General features: G+C 36.5%; 1 protein-coding gene across 2 annotated transcripts in view; it reads left to right on the top strand.

Moving 5' to 3' along the window:
* The window catches only part of adcy1a (adenylate cyclase 1a), a 55,339-nt gene that overhangs the window by 17,355 nt on the left and 15,561 nt on the right, over positions 1–22,423 (top strand). Inside the window, exons 6-15 of one of the 2 annotated variants that reach the window (XM_079889079.1) lie at positions 2,128–2,286; positions 2,407–2,548; positions 7,063–7,218; positions 9,115–9,309; positions 13,867–13,964; positions 14,138–14,222; positions 15,158–15,247; positions 16,867–17,120; positions 17,411–17,537; positions 21,024–21,140. In XM_079889079.1, the coding sequence (XP_079745205.1) occupies positions 2,128–2,286; positions 2,407–2,548; positions 7,063–7,218; positions 9,115–9,309; positions 13,867–13,964; positions 14,138–14,222; positions 15,158–15,247; positions 16,867–17,120; positions 17,411–17,537; positions 21,024–21,140 (1,423 nt within the window). Of the gene's footprint in view, positions 1–2,127; positions 2,287–2,406; positions 2,549–7,062; positions 7,219–9,114; positions 9,310–13,866; positions 13,965–14,137; positions 14,223–15,157; positions 15,248–16,866; positions 17,121–17,410; positions 17,538–21,023; positions 21,141–22,423 lie in introns of those variants that run through there. The other variant, XM_079889080.1, reaches the window with a different exon arrangement.

Below are 22,423 nucleotides of genomic sequence, written 5' to 3'. Positions count from 1 at the left end.
TAACAGCGGAAACAGCTGAAAAATTCTCTGTCATTTATAGTAATGCAGCTAAGAGTAAGACATCATTCGAAACTGTAAAGGGTCTATTTTTATTTGTGTACACTCACAATAAAACAAAACATTGTGCTTTTGTAAAATAAAGAAAACAAAGAGGATACTGCTCTCTGCCCTCCCGGTTTCCATTCCATGAAGTTAGTGGAGCGCGTCCCAAAAATCAATCGAAACTCAGTGTATTGGCTACTAGCAAGTTCTTCCATGCCATCTGAATGCTTTTGGGATGGTGCGTAGATCATCTCTTCTTTTTTTTCTGTTGTGGAGGTTAGCTAACAGTGTAGCATTACCTCGCACCCCCTTCTGGACTAAAGTGTGGATTGCTGTGACTGACTGTATTCGTTGTCTGACTTTATGCACCGAACCGCGACGTCCGTACCGTGACTGTTCGCGATAAATACATGTATCGTTACACTCCTAGTGATTTCAGTACATGAGGATTTAAAATCAATTTAAAGGGATACTTCACCTCTGGAAAGATGAATGTGTATTTAAAATAGGTCATTTATGTAGAAGAAATGTGAAGAAATGTTTTAATTTGGAGCTTTCTAGACTGAGAAAAGCCAGAAAATGTATTTTTGGTGTGGATGAAAGACAACAACTCCCAGAATGCACTTGCTTCGCTGCCCTAGGAGGCCACGCCTACCGGTTAGAGAGCGCAGTTGAAAACAACAAGGTTAGGCTACCAGTGAGTCTCCGTGACGAGTCTGCCTGGGATTTCAAGATCGCCCAAAATGTCCGGGATTCGGCTTTTGCTTTCTACAGTCGCCATTCATCATGTTTACTGTGGCGAGCAGGACGAGGCTGACGGCCGCGGGAGAACGGCGCGAGGCCGGTGGCGTCTTTACTGAAACGCGCCGGTCTCGCATCTCTCACGGAGGTGCGGGAATTTTCTTAGCAATGTTAAAACGCACATCAACCGATCACTTGTTTAGCGTTCATGTAAACACTACATTCAGATTCACCAATCGGAATGAATTCAGTTAGATTGAAACAAGAAGTGTGCATGTAAACAATGAATGGCGACCGCAGAAAGCAAAAGCTGAATCCCGGACATTTTGAACGATCTCGCCCGCCGGACAAGTCCGGGAAAAGGAGGATGGTAACCCTACTTACTCAGCTTTCTCCTACTACTCAGCTTTCTTCACAGAACAAGAGCCTGCAAGCTTAGCTTCCAAAGAAAGACGGCTGACTGCGTGTACATTCTGTGAGTGAGATCCCACCCTCTATGGGCGGGTTGAAAACATGCGGAACAGCTCCTCCTACTGGCTGTAGTCTTTAGCCTCTGGCCAGAAAATCCTCCGATGACGCAAAATGACGATTTTTGCGTCATCGGAGGATTTTTTCCAGACAAAAAATACATAAATCTCTCCTCTCAGGGGGATATGAGGGTGGAAAGCACGGTAATTCGAAAATACTACAGGTTTTCTACTAATACAAAGCATAATGCTAAATCCTGAAGTATCCCTTTAATGTCTACTTGTTATAGATCTTATCGTGAATGATTTATCCATGGATATGTTTTATTTCTATTATTATTATTATTATTATTATTTATTTACTATAACTGATGGATAGAACCAAGTCCCTTTTTTTGTCCTTTTGGATAATCCATTTCACTCAGATGTATAGTACGTCACTATAAGGAAGAAAAGTTATTTGGCTTCTTCTGTTTCATCTTTAAAAAACATTAGATTCAGGTTAATCTTTTGATTTGAGTCAAAATTCAGACATTACTATGGATTACAAGCAAGTTTTACTTAAGTAATATTCAGCCAATAAGATATTTTACAGCAGATTATAACTAAAAGTTTACTATTTCCATTACTTTCCTAGTTTCCAGGTCTGGTAATCCCAATTGTACAATTCCTTAATATATCTGCATTTTTGTTGTTTTATTACCCTATTAAATAACACCCACTTAATTAGTTTCTTCAATTGCATCTGTAACCAAAAACATTTGCTCTTTTGTGATGTGTCATCCACACCAGTACGTGTCAGTATAAAGACCACTAAGGTATTAAAAATGCAAAACTTAAACAAAATGTACCTTTTTGTGAATATGTGTGTAATCAGGTCTGTTGCGGAAGCGACCGAGGTGAACCTGAACATGCGTGTGGGTTTGCACACGGGCCGCGTGCTGTGCGGGGTTCTGGGTCTCCGAAAGTGGCAGTATGACGTCTGGTCCAATGACGTCACACTGGCCAACATGATGGAGGCAGGAGGACTGCCTGGGTCAGTCACACACCACATTCATCATAATCAGATATTAAACGATCATACAACATGTAACGTGGAATATCATTCCTATATGAGTAGAAAGATAGTGTGATTTATTTGCCCTTCCCTCAACAGGAAGGTTCACATCACCAAGGCAACGCTGGAATGTCTGAATGGAGATTACGAGGTGGAGCCGGGCCTCGGCCACGAGAGACACGCTTTCCTCAGCAAACACGCCATCGAGACTTTCTTCATCGTACCCTCACACAGACGCAAGGTACAAACACATCATCATTACATCGTAGACAACATGAATAAACTCTTGTAAAGCATTTTACTTCTGTAAGGTGGTGTTTTTCTTGATAATACAAACTGTACTGTAAATAACGTAAGAGGGAAAGTCTTGGTTACTGATGTAAGCGTCGTTCCCTGATGGAGTGAACGGAGACCTTATGTCAAAGTCTGACAAATTGGGTCTCACTTAGGAGACCCAATCAGCTCTGAGTTTAAAAGCAAGGCAATGGAACCCGGAGTGCCGAATGACATGCTGGGTCCCCTGCGAGAAGGACCCGCGCCATAATCTGACAGCTCGACAGCACACGGCATGCTAGAGGAGTGGGAGGTCCGTGGGGACTGGCCCAGCGGAAGCGCTCCCACGGTAACCCTCAAGTCTCCCAAAGTGTTAACCAGATTCAATGCTCTGCTTTGAGCAGAGGCAGAGGGCTGGCTAACAGCAGATGGGACTCACGAAGAAGGAGAGTCACGACTGCAATGCTGACATGGTCATGCTCTCGCAGTGAGAGCATGAACCATCAGCGAACGGCACAATCTCAGCATGCTCGCGGCCCAGACATGTGAGATAGCGATCGTGGCTGTCGGATGAGGACAGGAAATGAACGCATCCAGAAACACACGGACGGAAAGGCATCTTTCAAAAGACGTTCGCCCCCCGTGCTTGATCTTTTAAGGAAGCTTCTTTTGTGCCGAAGCACCAAGGGGGAATCGCTGCACTTATAACTGTGCACTGGCTCAAAGGCGAAACACCACTGAATGTGCTTTCTCTCCAGCAAGAGAGATCTCCTCTTGTTTGCAAGCTCTTTTAGATCAGGAAACGCTCTTTTTGAGGCAATTGGAAGAGAGTGAATGCTGTACGCAACCACTCGGCTCCGAAGCAAAAATCTGAATCAGTGTATGCGTGCTGCCATCTTAAATACCTTATATACAAGCCACATCTTATATATATATATATATATAGTGGCTTGGCATGCAAATTCCACGCGCCAATTCCATTGGCCATTTTTTTCTACAACTCAGAGGTGATTGGGGCTCCCAAGAGAGACCTCATTTGTCAGTCTTCAACATAACGTCAAACATGACTGACAGATAGGGAACTTGATTTTATCCATCAGAATTTGACTGGATTGTGAAAAGTGGATATATCTAAGGCTGTGATGTAATTGGGTAGAATTTTTTTTTTTTTTTGGTTACATTGACATTAAAGAATTAGGAAAAGTAATTTTAGTGGTACAGGAAATGATTGCATTTGATGAACAATTACTGAGAACAAAACTCCATTTAGCTTTTTTAATGCTGTTTTTAAAGAGCCTCGGACAATGATAGACAAATACTTTATTTACATTACAGCCACACTCTTAAAACGAAAGGTTCCAAAAGATTTTCACACCGATGCCATTTTGGTTCACCAAAGAATCTTTTTGCTTCTTAGTGTGAAGAACATTTTAAAAATAGAAAGATATAATTGGACAAACATTTGTTGTGAACATTGAACTTTCTATTCATTAAAGAATCCTAAAAAAATTATCATGGTTTCCACAAAAAGTAGCAACTTTTCAACATTGATAAAAATAAGAAATATTTCTTAAACACCAAATTAGCATATTAGAATGATTTCTGAAGGATCATGTGACACTGAAGACTGGTAATGATGCAAAAAAAAATGACTTTGACATCACAGCAATAAATTACACTTTAAAATAGAAAACAATTATTTTAAATTGTAATAATATTTCACAATATTACAGTTTTACTGTTTTTGATCAAATAAATGCAGCTGTTTAGCATTAGAGACTTTCAAAAACATAAAAAAACCTGACTTTATACACTAGGGGTGTGACGGTTCAAATTACTCACGGTTCGGTTTTTATCACAGTTTTAGGGTCAAGGTATCGGTATGTGCTATGTTCAGGGAAATCTTCTACTGTCAAATAAAAATAAAGAAAATAAGAACAAATAATCAAACTACAAGCAACAGCACAAATAAATTCAATAGAGCAAAAGGTTGCACTTTATTTTACTGTATGTGCACTTACGTGTACTTACAGTCTACTTACCTATAAGTACTGTTTTTACCCAGTTATTGCAATTACTATAATAAGTATATAGTATGTACATGGGGAACTGGACTGTAAAATAAAGTGCTAAAGAGCATAGATACAAATAAAATAGTGCTTTTCAGGTTTTTCAGTTATCTAACAGTAGTTTTCAGGTACAGAAATTGAAGTAATCAATTGAAGTAAACTGCATATAATCTTCACCGTAGAAATTAAATAAAGATCAATCTTTATTACAGTTACAAAAGCTATTCAGTCAAGAGCAGTGAGTGATTTCCTTGTCTTTTGTTGTTTGATTAACAATAAAACACAGACAGCAGAAATATTAGGCTGCTGTCACTTTAGGACAATCCACAGATCAAAAATACTGACAGTGTTGTTTTTGGCTGCCTGTTTTAATTTTAGTTTTAGTCTAGTCTTTGTGTCAAGCTGTCATTTTAGTTTTTATTAGTTTTAGTCACGTTCATACTCTTTTTAGTCTAGTCAAGTTTCAGTCGACTAAAAGTCTGAGCATTTTAGTCTTATTTTAGTCAGAATTATCCATGACTATTTTCGTCTAGTTTTAGTCGACGAAAACTGATGACATTTAGTCTAGATTTAGTCAATGAAAATTGTATTTTAGTCTCTTTTTAGTAATGCAATTCTATTTAACCCAGTCAATATGTACCACTATGGAAAAATAGCAAAAATAGCGAACAGAAAAGTAACACGTCTCATTCGTGGAGGTTGAAATACAAGTTCTTTGTGACATCCAAGATTTATTGTATTAAAATTTAAATGCAAAAGAAAAGGTATGAGAGTTGGCTGTTTTTGTCAATTTTAAGTTTTAATTTAAAATGTTTGCGATTTTAATATAACTACATGGCTAAATATTTTACCACTTAATTGCTTATAAATCTATATAGAAGTAGTGAATTGAATAATACGTTGTTTAAATTGTGCTTAAAAGTGCATTACGTCTATTAAAGAGTGTATATGTGTACAAAGAGAATCACAATGCTGACAAAACTTTTTTTTTAAATAAAAGTAGCTGATAACTTCTGGATTTGAAATAAAAATAGTGAGTATGTGTTTGTGGTACAGCCGTGGATCAGTTACGCACTGCAAACGCAGCATATGTGAAAGCACTATAACGCGTGCTGCTCCTGTGCCGCGCACTGCACACAGAGTATGTGTGAAACGGGCGTCAGACTTAACTTTGTTTGTTGTCGTTTACGCTAACTCACTGTAGCTGCATCTTCTAAATAATGCCGCGAGTGGGGCTTTAGGAAGTGACGTCGCCTGCGTATGCGCAGTGTGACCTGATGCAGCCACTGATCTATATAGAATACATATATATTATAGTCATTATATAGATCAGTGGATGCAGCCCCTGAAGTGAGCCACGGGAAACAGAAATACTGCAAAATAATAATAATGCCACTAAACGAGACGAAATAACGTCATAACATTTCGTCTCGTCTCGTTTTGGTCAACGAAAATGAAGAGACATTTTAGCATAGTTTTTATTTTGTAAACCACATTTAGTCTCGTTTTTATTCGTCAACAATATTGCATTATACAGGTATCATCACATGACCAGCAATTATGTTGCGTCTCGTCTCGTTTTGTCACGTGATAAAGGTTCGTTGATGACGATATTTAGTCATAATTTTCGTTGACAAAAGCAACACTACACGTGCGTTGTCTTTCTCGACTGTTTACGTTCACTTAAGACATTACCTATATGTTTGCTAGGATACTCGACAAGGTGGGCATGTTTGTGTGAATTTGTGTGAAGAAGCCATAATGCGTATACCCATCAAAAGAAACATGGATACATTAGCCTAACTCTGTCTGTCTGTTTTACTTGTTGTTATTTTCAAAATACCATATGCATATCTGAGAGATGAGTACAATGCAATAAAAATGATCACCACAAAACCAGTCACAAGGGTAAATTTTCTGTAATTGAGATTTATACATCATATGAAAGCTGAATAAATAAGCTTTCAAATGATGTATGGTTTGTTAGGATAGGAAAATATTTGGCTGATATACAACTATTTGAAATTCTGGAATCTGAGGGTGCAAAAAAATCGAAACATTGAGAAAATCGCGTTTAATGTTGTGATCTTCATGGAACATGATTTTTACTTAATATCCCAATGATTTTTGGCATAAAAAGAAAAATCGATAATTTTGACCCACACAATGTATTGTTGGCTATTGCCACAAATATACCCGTGTGACTTGTGGTCCAGGGTCACATATGCACAATCAAAAGCCTTACACACATCCTAATCCATCTGGAGTTCAAAAGGATTCATATCACTTTTTTAAGTCACTTCTTTTTTTCAGACGACAGTTACTGCAGCCATTTTCACACATTCAGTTAATCTTTTCTCTTTCCTCATTCCACATTTCTTCCCACCCTCTCTCCCTCTCTCTCTCTCTGCAGATTTTTCCTGGGCTGATCCTATCAGACATAAAGCCAGCAAAAAGGATGAAGTTTAAGACAGTCTGTTACCTACTGGTGCAGCTCATGCACTGCAGAAAGATGTTCAAGGCTGAGATCCCTTTTTCCAACGTCATGACCTGTGAGGATGATGACAAGGTGCGTGATAACTGCATATATCCATCTTAATTTTATAAATTGTAGAACCAGGAGGGCTAGAAGCAGCGGCCCACTTTTTCTCATCAACCAAACTTAATAGACTGATATTAAACAGTTTTATAGTCATAACATTTAATAGTCTGAAGTTTTAACATCTGATATTATTTCAAAGAGTTAAAAGTAACTATTTAAAAAATATATATTATAAGAGAGATGTCTGAATTGAATACCTACCCACTGATCCCTGCCCCGACACCAGCGAAATGAATGAAAATGATTCTTAGTCATACAAATGACTAGGTATGGAGATTGACTGAAGTAATATCTATTTATGCAGATATTTATCACATGGAGTGCATTTACATGTACAACAAAATGCTGATGGCTGCAAAAGTAATCTCTATATTAAAACCAATGAAAGACGGAATGAAAAGAAAACCTTTGAAATCAACTTTGAACATTTTGAAATTCATTTTATTCTAGTTTTGATATCCAAACATAAACAGATTTGGGCATAAAACTTGTTCCGGTGCTGCCAATATATTGTGATTGCTTTGTGTGCAGTCCTCCAATACTTGCAAAGCCAAAATCCCCAAATAACCCTAAATCACCTTTCACACCCACACAAATCACATTCACTCTCACACTCTTTTAATCCAGTCCACTCTCTAATGCCACTCCTTCAGATGTGTGGATGATTGCACACAGATCCAATCACCAGTGCAGATTTACTGTTCTTTGATTGACTGTGTGTGTGTGTGTGCGTGTGTGTGTTTTGACTTGTATCAGTGCATAATTAAACATCTTATCACCATTGCATGTGTGAGAAAATATGCTGAGATGTGTTGAATACCCATCTGTCACCATGTTATGTAGATTTGTGTCTAAATGAGTTTAAAAGTACATGTTGGTTTGCGGTTCTTTCTTTACCTAATAATTATAAAGTGATATTTCACCCAAGAATGAAACTTTTGTCATCATTTACATGTCAATCCAAACCTGCACTGTATATGGGTCAATGACGTGACGGGTCATTTTTTTTGTCCAAAGGCCTTAATAATAATAAAAAAACAAATATATAACATCCAAAGTATGTACAACTTGATCTCTTTTACTGAATCCAAAAGGTTTTAATTATATTTTACTACATATAAAGGTATTTTAAAGATTTTGAAGTGTCAAAAGGTCATTCGGTAAAACCGATATAGTAAATATTTAAATGGAATAATATTGTTTTTAATAACTAAAGGAACTACAATAATACAAATATAAAGCAGATAAGGCTATTTTTTTTACATTTCCCCTTTTCTCCTTTCCCTGTGCAATGTTTTACTTGAATATGTTGGAGTGTTTAGAGTAGTCCAATAAATGATTACATTTATGAGATCAGTGATAATTTTTTTAAATATTTATTCTGTGTTACACACTATATACTATCTCAACATCAAAGTCAAATCAGTTTTTAACTTTCAAATCAGTGGTTAAACCAAATGACTTTTTTGGTGAAATTTTTTCCATCTTGTAAAAAATGACAAAAAACAGTGTTAATTGATTGTACAACACAAAATCTTATTGTTAACACCTAGGTAAACTAAAAAAATGGTTTCAAATATAGTTATATCTCCATTCTATTTTTTTACACTTATAAAAACCTTATTCGCCAATGACCCATATACACAAATAAAGACATTTGAAATATGTTTACGCTGTCAAAAAATGACCATAAAAGTGGTCCATATATGACTCCTGCATTATATTTGAAATCTTCTGAAGTTATATGACAGCTTTGCATAGGCAACAGATCAAAAATTGTGACTATTTATTGAAAATCTTCCCCTTTGCTGAACTGGAATCTGCTATACTGGAATTGAACTGAAATTTTCCCTGGGTTTCCAGAGACGGGCACTGCGAACAGCTTCTGAGAAGCTGCGCGATCGGACGTCATTTTCGGCGGGCCTGGTGCAAAACTCTCCCGGGACCAGAGTGAACCGTTACATTGGTCGTATGCTAGAAGCACGACAGACGGAGTCCGAGACGGCAGACCTCAACTATATAACCCTTACATACAGGAGCAGAGAGAGAGAGCAGAGAGTGAGTACACACAGCTGCATAATGGATAAACATGTAGGTGTGAGCAGTATAGCTGTTACATGGGAGGGTTTGAACCTCTTAAAATAGAATGATTTTTTAAATGATGTGTCTAAGCTAAAATAACATCATATTATATTGTCATATTTTTGTTATAGCTAGTAATCACAATAAAACCACACTGAAAAAAGTCAAAAGTTTAATTTATTTTTTGTGTTTTATATAAGTGTATTAATTACAACAGTTTTTATTTGTTCTTTGTTTTGTATAATACTATTTAAATAGCTGAAAATCAAGTTATTTAAAGGCAAGTTCTATTATGACAACTTACCCCACTATTGGTCCCCATGTGTTCAAGGAAATGAATCAAAAGGTTTTTATTTTTTTATTATTATTATTATTTTAATCCAAGACTTTAAGGAAAGTTACCATTCAAAAGTTTGGAGTTCGGCTATTTACAAAAATGTTTTTTTTTTTTTTTTTTTTGAAGTCTCTTATGCACACCAAAACTGCATGTGTTTGATCAAAAATACAGTAAAAACAGCAATATTGTTTTAAATATTATTACAATTTAAAATAACTATTTTCTATTTAAATATATTTAAAAATGTAATTTATTCCTGTGATGGCAAAGCTGAATTTTCATGTCAACGTCAAGTCCTTAAAATAATTTCTGATCATGTGTTGATTTGCTGCTAAATAAACGTTTCTTATTATCATCAATGTTGAAAGCAGTTATGCTGCTTTTTGTGGAAACCATTATATATTTTTTCTGGATTCTTTGATGAACAGAAAGTTCAAAAGTACAGCATTTATTTGAAACTGAAATCTTTTGCTACATTAAAATGTCTTTACAGTCACCTTTGATCAATTTAATGCAATTCAATGCATTAAAGTATTCATTTATTTATAAAAGTATCGTACTGACCTCAAACTTTTGAATGCATGTGTGTGTCTATGCTATGGAAGCTTGTTTCCGCCACAAAATAAAAAAAATTAAATGATAATTGCGACTTTTTATCTCACAATTGCGAGTTTACATCTCGCAATTCTGACTTTATTTCTCAGAATTGCGAGATACAAAGTCAGAATTGCGTGAAATAAAGTCGCAATTGCATGTTATAAAGTCAGAATTGCGAGATATAAAGTCAGAATTGCGTGAAATAAAGTCACAATTGCGTGTTATAAAGTCAGAATTGCGAGATATACAGTCGCAATTGCGTGTTATAAAGTCAGAATTGCGAGATATAAAGTCATAATTGCGTGAAATAAAGTCACAATTGCGTGTTATAAAGTCATAATTGCGAGATATACAGTCGCAATTGCGTGTTATAAAGTCAGAATTGCGAGATATACAGTCGCAATTGCGTGTTATAAAGTCAGAATTGCGAGATATACAGTCGCAATTGCGTGTTATAAAGTCAGAATTGCGAGATATAAAGTCAGAATTGCGTGAAATAAAGTCACAATTGCGTGTTATAAAGTCAGAATTGCGAGATATACAGTCGCAATTGCGTGTTATAAAGTCAGAATTGCGAGATATAAAGTCATAATTGCGTGAAATAAAGTCACAATTGCGTGTTATAAAGTCATAATTCCGAGATATACAGTCGCAATTGCGTGTTATAAAGTCAGAATTGCGAGATATACAGTCGCAATTGCGTGTTATAAAGTCATAATTGCGAGATATACAGTCGCAATTGCGTGTTATAAAGTCATAATTGCGAGATATAAAGTCAGAATTGCGTGAAATAAAGTCACAATTGCGTGTTATAAAGTCAGAATTGCGAGATATACAGTCGCAATTGCGTGTTATAAAGTCATAATTGCGAGATATACAGTCGCAATTGCGTGTTATAAAGTCAGAATTGCGAGATATAAAGTCAGAATTGCGTGAAATAAAGTCACAATTGCGTGTTATAAAGTCAGAATTGCGAGATATACAGTCGCAATTGCGTGTTATAAAGTCAGAATTGCGAGATATAAAGTCATAATTGCGTGAAATAAAGTCACAATTGCGTGTTATAAAGTCATAATTGCGAGATATACAGTCGCAATTGCGTGTTATAAAGTCAGAATTGCGAGATATACAGTCGCAATTGCGTGTTATAAAGTCAGAATTGCGAGATATACAGTCGCAATTGCGTGTTATAAAGTCAGAATTGCGAGATATAAAGTCAGAATTGCGTGAAATAAAGTCACAATTGCGTGTTATAAAGTCATAATTGCGAGATATACAGTCGCAATTGCGTGTTATAAAGTCATAATTGCGAGATATACAGTCGCAATTGCGTGTTATAAAGTCAGAATTGCGAGATATAAAGTCAGAATTGCGTGAAATAAAGTCACAATTGCGTGTTATAAAGTCAGAATTGCGAGATATACAGTCGCAATTGCGTGTTATAAAGTCAGAATTGCGAGATATACAGTCGCAATTGCGTGTTATAAAGTCAGAATTGCGAGATATAAAGTCAGAATTGCGTGAAATAAAGTCACAATTGCGTGTTATAAAGTCATAATTGCGAGATATACAGTCGCAATTGCGTGTTATAAAGTCAGAATTCTGACTTTTTTTCTCGCAATTGCGACTTTATATCACGCAATTCTGACTTTATAACACGCAATTGCGAGTTTATATCTCGCAATTCTGACATATTTTCTCAGAATTGTGAGATATAAACTCACAATTGTGAGATATAAAGTCCAGTTCTAAGGGGAAAAAAAGATGGACTTTTTTTTTTTTTTTTTTACCTCAGAATAGTTTATCTCACAATTCTGACTATATAACACGCAATTGCGACTTTATATCATGCAATTCTGACTTTATATCTCCCAATTGCATATTATAAAGTCAGAATTGCGTGATGCAAAGTCGCAATTGCGAGAAAAAAAGTCAGAATTCTGACTTTATAACACGCAATTGCGACTTTATTTCACACAATTCTGACTTTATATCTCGCAATTCTGACTTTATAACATGCAATTGCGACTTTATTTCACGCAATTCTGACTTTATAACATGCAATTGCGACTTTATTTCACGCAATTCTGACTTTATAACATGCAATTGCGACTTTATTTCACGCAATTCTGACTTTATTACTCGAAATTCTGAGAAATGAAGTCAGAATTGCGAGATGTAAACTCGCAATTGTGAGATTAAAAAGTCGCAATTATCTCTTAAAATGTTTTATTCTGTGGCGGAAACAAGCTTCCATACTATGCAGAAATAGACTTTTAAAAACCATGTGAAATATTCACTGGAGTGAAAAGTGTGACAACATGCCCCAGCGTCCCAAACACAGCGGTAACCGATCCAGGGCGTTTGGCAGTAGTGACATGGCGAAATGCGATAGAGTTGGAGTGAAGAATTTCCTCAGACACACACGCCGCATCCCCCGCATTGTTCCGTTGTGCTTCGTGACTCCCTGTCTCCTCTCACTTTCAACATCCTCTCTCCCCCTCATCTCTCCCCCTCCTCCTCCTTTCTCACTAGCTCTCTCCATTGCTCTGTTCTCTATTCCTTAGACGCCTGCCCACCCTTACAGAATGGGGGCAACAGTAATGATCTGGGAAAATCTGTCAGACTCACAACATATATTCTCTCTCACACACACTCTCGAGCCTGGTGGCTTTCCCTGCTCTCTCTGGGAGTATAATGACATTGCATCTGTCTCTTGTGAAGAGGGGGATGCTGGCTTTATACTCTAATGAAGCTGACGCTCAAAGCAGTGTGTTGCATTGATCTCTCGCAGGCCGCGCTGGAATGATACAAATACAAGTTTGCTTGTGGCACCTACAAGAGATACAACAAAACATATGTTTACATGAACACACACGTGGACGTTTTTTCAACTTTCAGCTCTTTTATGTATTGATTTTTGTCAAAATTAAATTATTTAAATTGAATACGTTATTAAAATTGTCTCTGGAACTTTTGAATCACATCTTCGTCATTTGTTTTTGCTACTCTTAAAATGCCTTTTATATCGTAAATAATTTAGATTTATTAGTTTTCTTTCATGTCCCAGACTTTCAATCTTAAAACAATCTTTCAAACAAACTTACATTTTTAAAACTAATGAAATGAATGAGTATATATTTAAGAATCTATTGTTTGAAAAATGTCACAGCCAACAATGTTGCCCCTTTATAAATTTTGTTAGATTTAGATATGTGAAGAAAACAGATAAATATAGATAAAAAAAAAACAACGAAATATTTTTATTGTGTCATTTTCAATCAAGCTGTAATTTTGTTAATGTTTCTAAAAATATATATTTAATTGTGTAAATTGTGTGTGTTTGGGATACATGAAATGCAAAATTAGCCTTAGAAAGACAAGAGGTTCACCATTTTATTTAAAACAATTAATTTCATCGTCATTTCCATCACAAAATGAATGGTGATTTTTAATGAGGTTGAAATGACATTTGTGCTTGATGGTTCAGGAAAAACATAGTTTAAAAGACTTTATTTTCTAATACTCAACAGGGCTAAAAGTGCAGATACAGTAGTTGAAGAAACTACAAATTGTCTCTGTCTCTCTCTTTCACACAGTATCAGCAAGTGTATGACGAGGCCTTCATCAGTGCGGTGGTTATCTCGCTTGTCCTCACTTCATTTTTTGCAGTGGTCTATTTTCTCATCATTCCTCAGTATGTAAATGACACATACACACAATACCTGACACGACAACATAACACGCCTTTTCTTTATTTGACACACTAAATTGAATACACGTTTTACATGCTCAGGTCACTGCATCACACAACACACATGCATAATATGTGGGAAACCCCTCTCTTTCCCTCTATCTCTCTTGCTGCAGAGGTCTTCTGGTTGTGATTCTTCTGGTTCTCTGTTTGTGTTTTCACATGGCAAGTGTGATGTACCTTCACATCACTCATGTACAGGTAACACACACACACACACACACACACACACACACACACACACACACACACACACACACACACACACACACACACACACACACACACACACACATGTCTGGTTCACTATCTTTGTGGGGACTCTCCATAGACTTAATGGTTTTTATACAGTACAAACTGTATATTCTGTCCCCTTACACTAACCCTACCCCTAAACCTTCCCATCACAGAAAACTTTCTGCATTTTTACATTTTCAAAAAAATACAATTTAGTATGTTTATTTACCCATTCCCCTCATGGGGACCGCTGGCTGGTCCCCACAATGGAGGTGATCTCAGGTTTTACTATCCTTGTGGGGACATTTGGTTCCCACAATATAATATAAATCAAACGCACACACATACACGCACACACACACACACACACACACACGTTTACTTAGCTATCTAAATGGCAACATTCCATAGACTAAATGGTGTTTATACTGTACAAACTGTATATAATATCCCCTTACACTAACCCTACCCCTAAACCTATGCATCACAGAAAACTTTCTACATTTTTGCATTTTTAAAAAACCTTTAATAACTTTATTTTTTATAGTAGATTTACAAATGAGGATGTCCCTAAAGGGAGGTTTTTGGAGATTTTGTCAGGTTTTGGTCACTTTTGGGTACAAATTTGTCCCTAAAATATAGTTAAGTAGGTACAAACACACACACACACACACACACACACACACACACACACACACACACACACACACACACACACACAGAGCTCGACTCCCTAGCATCACCTAACAAGCATCCAGAACACGCTACAAATACCTATAGCATCCACCCACAGCCACCACTGTGTCATTTTCTTCAGAAAAATGTCAAACTCTAGTTGTTGTGTGTTTTGCTCAGCAGGTTTGCTGATTCCTCTCTCCTGTCTTTGTCTGTCTTCTCAGTGCTCTCCTGACTGTCTGACCCTGCAGATCAGAACAGTTCTGTGTGGGTTTCTGGTTCTGCTGATGTACTCCGTGACCCAGGGGTGTGTGGTGAGTGTGTGTGTGTGTGTGTGTGTGTGTGTGTAGAGTAGAAGAGAGAATGACTGAGGGTGTTGCTTATGACACTGATGCTAAAGATTTTAGTGGGTTGACATGTGATAACACTTTAATTGAAGCCTGTATGTAGGCTATAATTTTAAATAAAACAATATTTTAAACATTATAATAACATTCCTTATGTATTAAAGCCACAATATGTAATATTTTTGGATTAAAATATCCAAAAACCACTAGAACAATATTATATATCTGGTTGACTTGTGTACTTTATCCCAAATGTTTACAACAATGTTTAAATCCAGAGAAATCAGCAATTTCAACCGGTGCCATTGCTTCGCCTTTCAATGACGCATATCCGCATAACCCTCGATTCCCGTTTTACTTCTGTAGAAACCATAGAAACACCAAAGACTCTTTATTGTGTTTTATTAGACAGGAGAGCAACTGTTTGGATCCCTTTCTCGACAGAAAATTACTGTGTTAATCTTATTGTTTGAATCGCTTGTTTGAAAAAGCTTTATTTATAGTAACAGTAATAGCATTTTCTCCACCATACAATACATTTTAAAAATTAATTGCATGCCATTTAGCAGCACAAGTCATCCAGCTTTTATTAAGCTAATTGACGTGAAGGCCAAGTATGGCAACCCATAATCAGAATTTGTCCTCTGAATTTAACCCATCCAAATTAGTGCACACACATTAGGAGCAGTGACTAGTGAACACACACACACACACACACACACACACACACACACACACACACACACACACACACACACACACACACACACACACACACACACACACACACACACACACACACACTGAGCAGTGGGCAGCCATTTACTGCAGTGCCTGGGAGTGATTGATAATATGATATTCTAATATCGATCTGCAATAAGTAACGTTTACATAACTTTCAACACAATTTTAGCATGATTGTTTTGACGAAGTAAAACAGCGCTGCATTACCCCACAATTTTAATTCGCCAGATAAAGTGACCTGTATGAGTAGTAATTCAGCACTTGTGGCTGTTTTATTAGAATAAAATAAAATAATGTAAATTTAAGTGATCAAACGTAACTGTAACAAAGTTCAAGTTCAGGGAAGAAGGAGGCGGACGTTAAACGTAACTTTAATCGTAAAAAGTGGTCGACTGCAGCATAATAACACAGCAAGGTAAAACACCTCGGGTCATCTCGGCTCTCTTCAAATTAACAAATTAGCTTACCCATGAAAATGATTATTGCCTGAGTCCCGTCGGATTGCTTTCCATTGGAGGTGAAGACGACACCTCCCATGAGTAAGCCTTTGTTATTGTTTTGAAAAAATGACCTATAGTGGCAAAACTTACATATTGTGCCTTTAAAGCTTTATACATAAGAAATGTTTTTTATAAAGTTTTAAAATACCCTTTGTAATGCATTTTATCATTGTTGCTACCATTCATTGCAACCGTAATTCGTTGCAACCGAATGAAAGCTTTCTAGTGGGATTAAAGCTTTCCAAATTAAAGCTATCATTTAACTTCCAAACATGCAACATTTCTTTGTAATGTTCTTGTCTTTGTGTGTTTAATTGTGTATGATTTGCTGAACCTGCACAGGTGGGATGTGTACCGTGGTCACTGGTGGGGAATTCCAATGTCTCCATGGTGACAGTCGTCACAGTGAACGGGACTTCCGACGGCTCCGGGGTGTGCAAATACACTCCGTACATATTTTTATCATGTGTGATGGCGTCGCTATCTGTGGCCCTGTACCTTCGTGTATCATCACTACCCAAGATCCTCCTGCTTCTCCTTCTCAACATTCTCCACACTGTCGTCATGGAGACCAGCGGTTATAGGAAGGCCATAGGGTGAGTCAAGCTAAACGAAAAGGTTATAGAAATAGATTTCCCAAACTGGGGGTTGCAAGTTGGTGGAAAGATTCTAAAAATGTAAAATAAAAACTATTGTAATAGTTACTTAAAATCTCAGCAAGTTAAAGTCAATGTTTTTGGTCAAAAGGCTGAATCCCTGAATTATCTGATAACCTGATGGGTATTATTGTGTGTGTGTTTGTGTGTGTGTGTGTGTGTGTGTGTGTGTGTGTGTGTGTGTGTGTGTGTGTGTGTGTGTGTGTGTGTGTGTGTGTGTGTGTGTTTAGAGGAGGATTCTTTCACACACATGGCTATGACCCGGTTCTGGCAATGCTGTTGTTTTCTGGAGCTCTGGTGCTTCACTGCAGACAGCTGGATCTTAAACTCAGACTGGACTACCTCTGGGCCACCCAGGTGAGTGTACCTGTGTGTGTGTGTGTGTGTGTGTGTGTGTGTGTGTGTGTGTGTGTGTGTGTGTGTGTGTGTGTGTGTGTGTGTGTATAACTATCTTTATGAGGACCGGTTTGAGTTTTAGACCAGCAGAGTAAAGGATGTGGAATCCACGTGTACCAGATGTGAGCCCAATCTAGGCCGACACTATGTTGCTGTCTGGGTAGCTATGTTTCCATCACCCTGTTTTTATGTGCATTTTGAAGTATCGCATCAGAAACAAGTGATAGAGACGCAAGAATAATACTTTTTTTTTTAAAAAACGCTCACTTAAGATGGTGCAAAAAACAGTTAATGCGAATAATGGGAGATGGAAACGCATTTTCCGAATAAATTCTGACGTAGCGGACATTAACCCTCTATTGCACGCATTATTAATTAGACATTGTAAAAAATGTTTTGCATGTTTTTATTACTTAACATGAGCTAAATAACAGATATATATAAAAAAAATCTAAAAAAAAGTTTAAAGGGGGGTCGTTGGTAAATTGTTGCCATATGGCAACAATATGCAATCGTGGAAAGTACCATAAAATCCAAAAAAAATTAAAAAAACTAATTTTATTTAAAACAAGACTCAACAAATCCATCTCATACTTAGTGAAATGTTTAAACAAACATTTATACAGTAAAAAGTCTGGTAATAATAACCAGGAACCTGGAACCTGTCTCACTGAAATACACTATTCATTCGTTTCATTTCATTTAGTCATTTTTTTTGCTGTTTCATTTCATTTAATTCTCTTCATGACTTGTGAAAGTCAGTGAAGCAGAGGAAAACTAAACACTTGGAGCACTTGCTTCTTACAATGCCCTTGCATCCTGGCATTTTGCATCTGCCCTTCTCAGATGCATGCAAGGGCCAGTGGTCTGTGCGGTCTCTGCGGACAGGATCTGGCGGGACAAAGCTTTGGGGCCCTCTTTTATTTTTCCCCACCACAACAGCTTGTGAAGGTCTAATGTTTTTACCTTTAAAATATAAGCAAAAGTTGTAAACATAGTCTCAGAGTAGTTTCATGCTATGTAAGTCAATGGGACTCCATTAGGTTGAATGCACCAGGACGTTTCCATATTTGCATATAGTTGCCATATGGCAACAAATGTATTTTAGCATATTACAAAAAACTTATAAAATCAAAACTGAATTTAATGTTAAAAAATTAAAGTTTACTTACCCCAGATACTGATTTAATTTTTTTATTTGATGAAAATTTTCCAAAATTCTGAATAAAAGGCTATCTTCAGGAGCCCCAGACAGTGATGTTTGCATGTCAATGTCCATGAGCAAAAAGGACTGGCAAACAGGATATCCTGGTCATGTGACCTCATAAATTGTATTTTCTTAAAAGTTAAAGCCCCCTTTTCACAACTAACTGTAAAAACATAGATTTTATATCACAGCTTTAAAAAAAAATTAAGATAAAGTAATTGTTGCCATATGGCAACGCTATGCAATAGAGGGTTAAACATACATGAGCAATCAGTTTTACTTTGTTTTCAACAATTTACTGTTTGTTATTAGGTTACCAATACCACCGTCATTCACTCAAACAACTTAATGGAAAAAACGTAATTTTTTTTTTTTTTTTTGCAAACTTTGAAAAGATTTGCTTCACGTTTGGATGGAAACCCAGCTTATGTGTTCAAAGCTTCATACGGATTTTACACAGTTATTCATCACTTTGCTCCTTGTGAACTTAAGTATTTTAGCTCTCTGTAACATATGACACACACACACACACACACACACACACTGGTTTTCAAGTTTTATGGGGACTTCCCATAGACATAATGATACAAACTGTATGGTAACACTTTAGAATACTGTTCCTTCATTAATGAATAATTACACAGGAACAAACGAGTAACGTATTATTAACATTCTAGTAACTACTATTAACTAACAAGAAACTCTGATTAACAAATTAGTAAGTAATAGCGCTCAGATGAATGTAGTAGTTCATTATTAGCTAATCAATAACTACTATTTTTTTCATACCTCCCAGAGAACTACTATCTACAGGTTCATAATTAACATGAATAATGCATAATTTATAATAAAAGGTAATGGTAACCCACTAGTAATGACTCAAGTATTACTACATCATTTTAAAGGAACTACTAATTATTTGGATCAGTATTCTAAAGTGAAAAACATGATAACTACCTAATATTGACTGAAGTCATTGTAAGCTTTTGAGATTTTTGTAAGATTTTGAATAGTAATTCCTTCCAATGGATTTGGTAACACTTTAGTCATTACTAGTGTGTTCCCATGACCTTCACTTTAGAATACTGATCCAAATAATTAGTAGTTCCTTTAGAAGGATGTAGTAACACTTGATTCATTACTATCAAAAACCTTACAAAAGCCTTAAAAGCTTACAATGACTTCAGTCAATATTAGGTTGTTATCATGATCTTCACTTTAGAATACTGATCCAAATTATTATTAGTTCCTTTAGAATGATGTAGTGACACTTGATTCATTACTAATGGGCTACCATTACCTTATATTAAACATTGTGCATTATAAATATTTATTAACCTGTATATAGTAGTTCTTATAGTCTTCAGTGAGGTATGAAAAATAGTAGTTATTGATTAGCTAATAGTGAACTACCACATCCGTCTGAGCGCTATTACTTACTAATTCGTTAATCAGAGTTTCTTGTTAGTTAATAGTAGTTACTAGAGTGTTACTAATGCATTACTCATTTGTTCCTGTGTAGTTATTCATTAATGAAGGAACAGTATTCTAAAGTGTTACCAACTGTATATTTATATCCCCTTACACTAACCATCACAGAAAACTTTCTGCATTTTTACATGCACAAAAAACATCACTTAATATGATTTATAAGCTGTTTTTGGACAATGATTTAAGACATTGCCATTTTTGTGGGGACATTTTGTCCCCATGATGTATGATTTACCAGGCCAGTGTGTATGTGTATGTTTTGTTGCATGTTGTGTGTCTCTGTCATGTTACAGAGAGCTAAAATACTTAAGTTCACAATTTATAAAATTTAGATGAATCATAATTAATTATATATTTTAATTTATTCCTGGGTTGGCAAAGCTACATTTTTAAGCATCATTACATCATTGTGATCCTTCAGAAATCATTCTAATATGCAGATTTTTTTGCTTATTATTATCAGCTGCTTAATATTTTTTGTGGAAACCGTGAAACGGAAAATGAATGACCCCACCTTTGAATGGCAGTGTATATTTTTTAACAGAAAACACTAAAATATAGTGGAATATCTTGATAAGCATCAGTATGATAGACAAGCTACTGCAACATTGCCCCCTGGTGGATTCTCATTTTCAGACTGTAATTCTAAATATTTTATCAATAAACTCTCCAGTGACTGTACAGGTAATACAGCTAGTATGAGTATATGGGTAATTATTAATATTTCTATTTGTGTGTTTCATCCTCAGGCTGCGGAGGAGAGAGATGACATGGAGAGAGTGAAGTTGGACAATAAGAGGATTCTGTTCAACCTTCTGCCTGCACATGTAGCTCAACACTTCCTGCTGTCCAACCCACGAAACATGGTCAGATTTCATTTACAGGTCACAGAGGGTTAAAGGCAACATGAATTGCCATTCCTAGAGTTTTTAAAGGGTTAGTAGACCCAAAAATGATCCCATAGTTTACTCACCCTCAAGCCATCCTAGGTGTATATGATTTTTTTTTTCCTTTCAGCCAAACACAATTAGAGAATAGAGCCTGAGATCAGTTCATCCATCCATCATAAAAGTAATCCATACGACTCCAGGGGGTTAGTAAAGGCCTTCTGACGTTAAGCGATGCGTTTTTGTAAGATAAATATTAATATTTATAACTTTGTAAACTATAATCACTGGCTTCCGTAAGCGGCCGTACGCGAGTCAAGTTTCGGCAACAGAATGACCATGAATTAGAAGTCTAAAATGAGAATTTTTAAAGAGAAATGTTGGAAGAGCTTGAGTTTGTTGCCCAGCCCGGTTTGTTTGAACCGCGAGAGGCGTCTAATCTCACCTAAGCTTACGCTACTCCTACATACATCATGCGTCGGGTCAGAGGTCACTCTTCAGCTGGAACTAGACTAGTGTACGGCCGTTACCGGAAGCTAGTGATTATAGTTTATAAAGTTTATAAAAATGCATCGCTTCGCTTCAGAAGGTCTTTATTAACCCCCTGGAGCCGTTTTTGGGCTTCAAAATAGGTCCGTCTTGAATTCATGCGGTCCTAAAAATGTACTTGGTTGTTGTAATTCCCGGAGTCGCCACTTCATGGCAGTGTTGTTGTGATCCAGCTGCTAATTAGGTGAGAGGTCAGCGTAGATGCTTTGATGATAGCTTGTGTTTTGATCATGTAATTGAGATAACATTATGATTGTGTGTTGTGTAAATGCTCAGCTACTCCATCTGACTTTGTGATCTCACTCACCAGGCTTCATTGTGAGGCCTTATGAACACAATGAATGTGTGATTACACTCCCGTTATGCAGTTTGTTATGTTTTATATGTTTGCTGCATGCTCAACACATGCCACTCGCCTATTTTCCTGTCCAAGATCCTTTCCAAGGAATTGATGCAATCAGACATCCTGAAATCTGTTACGGTTGCTCTAAAGCAAGCATCCTCTCCTGAGCGTGGAATTCTATTGTAAACAGTGGCACGGGGAAGTGAAAATCTTGGGCACACAGTATACACAAAAAGCGCACACAAGATGCAACCATATTATTGCATTCTTTCCACGGGCAAATTATTTCCTTTTATTTAAATTTCGCTTAACCTCAATTTTTTTCTCTTTTTTTTTTTTTTTTTTTTTTTTTTTCTTACTACAACAAAGG

This window comes from Squalius cephalus (genome assembly GCF_949319135.1).
Source record: "Squalius cephalus genome assembly, chromosome: 12".
In the NCBI taxonomy this organism is placed as follows: Eukaryota; Metazoa; Chordata; class Actinopteri; order Cypriniformes; family Leuciscidae; genus Squalius; species Squalius cephalus.
The sequence above is the reverse complement of the archived record's forward strand: the minus strand, read 5'-3'. Positions and strand labels throughout refer to the sequence as shown.